The sequence below is a fragment of the Gavialis gangeticus genome, unplaced genomic scaffold, assembly GCF_001723915.1.
Source record: "Gavialis gangeticus isolate Ggan-Ray unplaced genomic scaffold, GavGan_comp1, whole genome shotgun sequence".
Classification (NCBI taxonomy): domain Eukaryota; kingdom Metazoa; phylum Chordata; order Crocodylia; family Gavialidae; genus Gavialis; species Gavialis gangeticus.
The window spans coordinates 53,825,753-53,832,355 of NW_017729031.1; the positions used below are offsets into that span (position 1 = coordinate 53,825,753).

The 6,603-nt window shown below is 34.9% G+C and overlaps 1 protein-coding gene across 1 annotated transcript in view; it reads left to right on the forward strand.

Annotated features, from left to right (window-relative positions):
* Positions 1-5,807, forward strand: part of GAD1 (glutamate decarboxylase 1) — a 42,048-nt gene extending 36,241 nt beyond the window's left edge. The window contains exon 14 of the mRNA XM_019522785.1: positions 1,049-5,807. Within this exon, the coding sequence (XP_019378330.1) occupies positions 1,049-1,222 (174 nt within the window). The 3' untranslated portion in view covers positions 1,223-5,807. The remainder of the gene's footprint in view (positions 1-1,048) is intronic.
* Positions 5,808-6,603: the final 796 nt, after the last annotated feature.

Consider the following 6,603-nt stretch of genomic DNA (forward strand, 5'->3'; position numbering starts at 1 on the left):
CACATTTGTACAGCGTATGTAGGGGAGAAAACAACAGTAAAGTTACTGTGTGAACCTAGAGGACATGTTAGATAATGGAATCACCAAGTTATATAAAAAAAAGAGTAGCATAGAAAATCTAGGAAGAAAGACAAAATGTTTGACTTGACTGAAGTAAGTGTGAGCTGGTGATGGGATATTATGAGATACCCAAGATAAAGTATCAGAATAGAAGCCAGAGATACGACTCCAATTAAAAAAGGGTGAGGTCTGGATGAAAAACAAGTTCCATGTGGTCCATAATTAGGTTCCTAATGAGGATAGAAAAGACAGGCTCTCTGCTGTTGATTGGCAGTTACTTGGGAACAGTTAAGACTGATGGAACTGTGTTCTTTCTAATTGCATGGTATAATGAAAACTTTTCCATAATTTATGCAGATACATTTTTTCTTTATCCAGTAAGACTGGTTGCAGATTTGTCATAATAACCTTTTTGATAGAAAAATCACCCTTTTGACCACACAAAAGTTTTATAAATTGTATCTGCTTTACTTAATTTCAATTTTGGGGGATTTAATTTTATACCAGAAAATCTAAATTTTTCACAGAAAATTTCTACATAGATAATATAATGCTTGTGTTTTACATATTGCAGCATCAGGCTCTTGAAAATTAGACTGTAAACAAGAGTGAAACTGACTTAATTTTCATTATCCAACTTGAAATACCTTTAATAATTTATCAAACCATACATTGTGATGTGTAAATTAGATTAGTAGAATTATTACATACTTAATTTTCTAAAATGTTATTAGGAGCTTGAAAAAGGAAAATGGTTTAAATTACAGTGTTTAAGTTGTCAGGGTACTATAAATATCAGCTGCTAAAAACATACATATATGCACATACAGATAAACGTTTTATTTTTAAACCTTTTTCTTTCTGTAGACATTTTTTAGAAAAATCTAGCTCTGATGTATTTACTTTCTTTTCTAATTTAAGAAATCTAATGACTAATAGGGAAGGAAAAGACTATAAATTTCTTTCCCATTTTGTTTTAATTATAAAGGTGGCACCGAAAATCAAAGCACTGATGATGGAGTCAGGTACAACAATGGTTGGATATCAGCCTCAGGGAGATAAAGTCAACTTCTTCCGAATGGTTGTCTCAAACCCAGCAGCAACTAAGTCCGACATTGACTTCCTCATTGAGGAAATAGAAAGATTGGGGCAGGATCTGTAGTACACTTGACAAACGATTTATTTCTCTAACATACTGTTTTCCAGCACTGGCTATTTTTATCCAGTTCTGCAGAACATGTTTTAAGGAAATTCCCTTTCTAAATGTTCCATTCTCCTAAGATGCTCTAAAACAAAAATCTATAGGTTACTGAAAAAATGTGTGTTGGTAAGTCATTTTACAGAGGGAAAAATATATTATCTTGAAGTATACTATTGATCCTTATTTTACTCCGTTTATTATAGTCAACAGGAAATTCATAAGTACTAAAATTAAGAACTCTGCACAATATATATGTACAGTTTAAATATATATACACACGTGCTTATAACTTAGAACTAAGCCACAGCATGTTTTCCACTTTAAGAGAATTAACTATTCCTTCAACAATTAATGATGTGGATAATGTGCTACAGATCCATCTGCCAGATGAAAATAGATGTAAGGAAACATTTTTAAAAATGTAGATTCTTAGGAACTAAGGAAAATGTTTAATAGCATTAATCTCTATCGTTGGTGCTTTTCTTGCATACAGAATAACAAAACCAGAAAGCACCATCCAGTAAAATAGTTGTACCTCCCCTTTAGTGTCATATCAGGGGATAATTGTAGCAGACTCATTGTAGCAAGTATATTATTGCTGTATTTTTAGAGATTAATTTGTGTAGATTGTATACATTATTGTTAAATGACTTTGTGTAAAAGGAATTAAATGTAATAGTTTTACAGCAAGATAACTGTTCAATTGTAGGTATATGAAATATTTGCTTATTTATATGCAGAGATTTACCATGCTAAAGAGTTGTCTTGTATTTTCTTCCATTTGTAATGTATCCTATTTATATATTATTGAAGTTCTAAATAATGTTTATGGTATTTTAGTGTCTTTGTGAGCCAAAGAAAAGATAAAAAATATTAGTTGACACTTTCATTTATACAATAGTGCCCTTGAAATGATAACTCACAGATAGTTTTACTAACTATAACGAATTCTAACATTGTATATAGACTCTAGTACGATGAAATCCCTTTAATTTATTAATTGTACCGTCTGGCTGTATGTCCAGTGTTCTGAATGCTTTTGTAGTTACTGGTCATTATTGGTTGCTAATCAAGGCCCCTGTATTTTTAATGTAGTTAAGGATCAATCCCTGAGAACCTTTTAGCTCTATTCTGTGACAAGATTCCTGACAGTCCATAGCCATTCCATGAGAGCATTAACTAGGCTCATTATCAATGTATAGAAGTCACTATGTACTTTGGAGTTTACAGGAAAGGAAAACAGAAACTCACCACAGAACTCAACTACACATTAAACTAGCTTGTCAAAAGAGTTGAAAATGATCAGACATTTCAATATAGGTTCCACAGTCATCTGCAGCCTGTTCAGCTTTATTCAGTAGGTTATCAGGATTACAAAGTACATGATTTCATACTGGCAGACAAGTACAGGAGCAGAACTGATTAAAGGTTCCATAGTCCTTAGTCTACAGATTGACTATTGTAGTGATAATTGAAACCTACTGATTCAAAATATTTTCAGATATGCTGCTATGTGTGCACATCTTCAATTAGCTGCTTTTCTTTCAAATATGCAATAAAATTTAATTGCATTAGAAATATTCTGTGGCAGGATTGCAAAGAATCATATTTTTATTTAAGACTATAGCAATAATCTGTTGAAAGGACCATCAAACTTTTTATTATTATTACTATTATTACCAATACTGGTATGAAAGCCTCACCCCTACTTTGGCCCTCTTTGTAGCAGGTCAAAGAACTGCAGAGGCATCACATGGGCTGTTAATGGCCAGGAAAGGATTCCCTTGGGCAGGCACTGCAGCAGACTTTGGTAAGTTTGTCTTCAGAGGATCTCATCAGAAGTCCTAGCTAAGCAGGCACGTTAAGGGCCAAGCCAGTGAATGGAGGGAACTGTCAGCACTAAATCACAAGGCAGAAGGGTGTTGCTATGGTCCATGCAGCAGATCCAGGAGGCTGTTGTTACTCAGGCAGCTCCCCAGGGCTGCCATAAATTATGCTGAGGGTTTCTCCAGCCCCCAGAGTAGTCCAGGATTGGGAAGGCACAAGGATCACTTAAAGCTACATTCTACCTTCTGTCACTTAGTGCCACAGCACAAAATTTCATCCTAGATCTTTAAAGTCAATTAACTGTTAGACTTTCAAAATGTCATGTCTGTGCTTTCTTAAGTAGCCAAGAAATCCTGTGAAATTTTGACATCATGGATATAGGAAAGACTGAGAAATCTGTTTGAAGATTTGAATATGTGTAGGCCCAAACAACCTTCCACAGACAGAGATTCTAATTCTGAAGCACAAGTGCTTCTTTCTATCACTAGGGAACTTTCAAAATTTATATGAATAACTTTTGGATGGAGGGAATTACTTTTCAAGCATTGTTTCTCCCTGTTTTTTCCTAGAGACATGGCATACCTCTGTCCTCCTTTACCCTCCTGTAAAGCTGTTTCTAGAAATCAATATTGTCATGCTGTTATTCCTCAGTGCAGACAAGTTCAAGGCTTCTTGCAATTCCATTGTCCTCTTTTTTCTTCTGTCAATAACGTGCAGAGGACAACAAAGCATGTTACCCATTTCAAAGCCTTTGCGACCGCTTAGTAATCCCGCTAGCACACTGGTCTTTCCATTAGTTCTTCCCTTCTTAAAACCATATTTTTACTCCATACAGTTGTTCAGGAGATTATAGTTCACCATGTGTCTTCAGTCTTGGATTTTGACCTTTCAGAATTAATATTCCTAGCACCTTCCTGCCTTTAATACTAGCACCTTTAAAAAGGTCTGTTTCTAATATTACAGATTAGTCACATCTGGCATTGGATATGTATGATGTCAACTTCTTTGTTCTTAAATATCTTCTTTACAGATATACACTTCCTCATTAAATCCAGAATAAGTGGAATTTGAATACATCTTGCACAAGATTTTAGTTTTGAGTACTTTTCCCTCTGAATAAAGTGAAATACTTTATTCAAAGACCTACTGCTGAAGACTGCAGGATCTATTCTAGTCCTCAAAAATAGTATGAACTACGATGATCAGAGCCAAGATGCCTGACTACTGACACAGCCTTAGAAGGTGATTCTATGTCTTCCACACAAAGCATCAGCAGAATCACTTTTAGTTCCTTTGACCAATTCCTAGTCTAGAGATTCTGGCCTTCTGCATATCCTTACATCTACTAAAGATATAAGATGTAATCTTCATACTTTATGCTCTGAACCTGTAATTTTAACTTCATGGCCTTTTTGTCTAGATTTGCACCATCATATAATACTAGTAAAAATAATCTTCACATTTATATTTGAAGAACTCTATAAACTTTAGAAACATATGAGGTGAGTAAGTATTCTTATCTTGTTTAACAGATATGGAAAATATAAGAGAAAGAGATTGAGTTTCTGCCCAAGACCATACATCAAGTGCTGAATGCTCTTATGATGCAGCTGGGAACAAAACCTAGCTCTGAGTATTGTATAAACTGTACTTCGCTAGAAAATGCTGCTTCTCTACTTGGCAAAGTGTCTTAGCAGGTCAGAAACACCAGGGATCCTAGTACTATCAATGATAGTTTGAATCCAGAACAGAATCCTGGTGTGTATTATAGAACTGTGAAATTTCCCACTGACATGCTACTCACAACCAAGAGTGGTAATTTTATCTCTAGATATAGACCATTATATATGGTCTCTGACTTTCTGATTGTTCTGTATCTTAATTTTGTGGTAGATGATGCTCACAGATAGTTCCTTGTGTATCCTTTTAAGGCTATTATCAGCCTTTAGACTAGTTATGGCTGTCAGTTTCTATGGCAACAGTGTCCATATTTACCTCCAACCTGGACAGATGATTTAAACAGAGATTTTTCTAGATCTGGCCATGGTCATCAATACAACAAATCATCTCTATTTCATTATAGTAGGCAATCCTAATCTGAGTTATATTCTACAGTTTACCAAAGTCCTTCCTGGAGCTTTCCTGTTCTTAAATCCACATGCTACTGTGTATGGGAGATCAGAGAGTATGACTCTACAGAAGATATGGCTAATTCAGAGAATTAAAGGTGAGTAACTCAGTTTCCCATATGTAACAATACTCTAAAGTTCTGATTTCTTCTCGAAAAATCTTATCGACAATCACTGCAGTGTTAAGATGGATGAACTTGAAATAAATGACCAACGCAGAGGGCATATGCTAACAGAAAGTTGTTGCCGCAGTGTTTATTAGTTGATGTAATAGATTTGGGAAAAGATGACCATTGGGAAAAGCTGCTGTAGATTTTTAAGCAGGAAAAAGTTCTCATTTCAGTAGAGAGAACTCTGTTTTGGAGAACATGGTTAGATTGATGGCAGACAGAAACAGGGGCCTTGAGAGTAGCTCAGAATTTAAATATATATATAATTTATTCAGGGCACAATCTGTTTTTTGAATGGTGACAAATAAGAAGAGATTTTTTAAACAGAATCTCTGTGTTTTGTGGTTAAAAGAACTGTTGAAATTCTAAAGATGATATGCAATGCAGTTTTAATTTTTCAATAAAAGTTTATCTTAAAACAGTTTAATTTGTCTTATAACATTTGTGAACTCTATGCTTTTCCTCAAGAGCGTGACAAATAAAACTTACAGAAGATGCCAAACAGTTAAAATATGGCATCAAAACCCAGGGCCCCGTGTCATTTTTTAATCCTGAATTTAATGGGAGTTTTCATAGACACTAGCTGAGGAAGAATCTCAAATTTCACCCAATATAAAAATAGCAAGATTGAAATTTAAGTTAGTTTCATCTGCTATTGCTGAAGTACCAGACTAATTTATTCAAACCAAATTCCCAAAAGGGTAGAGCACATAGCCATGTATTTACATTTAAATTAGCATTTAATACACAGCTGTATTTATAAAACCAATGTTCTTGTAGGATCTACATGGCCTCAATCCTCCAAAGATTTACACACATTTAACTGTGCACACCATGTAGACCTGTTGACTTTACCGAGACAATTCACTAACAGTTGAGCCTATGTGTAATTCTTCACAGGATCAGAACTATTTTTAATCTAATCAAAACTCCTCTCGGCTGCAGGGGAAGTTTTGTTTGTGCAAAAAATACAAGATAAGATTACTAAGAGTTGGTGGGCAGCACTATGTATTATTTTTGGGCCCTAATCTGCCACCTAATTGTGCATACGTGACAGGGTGGACCCCATGCAGGGTCAAATACAAAAGTAAAGGCTTCCTGCTCTCTGTTCTATATAAGGTTCCAAGTGCCCAAGCCCTGATCCAGAAAAGAGCTTAAGGTTTATTTAAGGTTAAGCACGTGAGTTTTCTGATTGGAATACTCAAGTAATTAACAC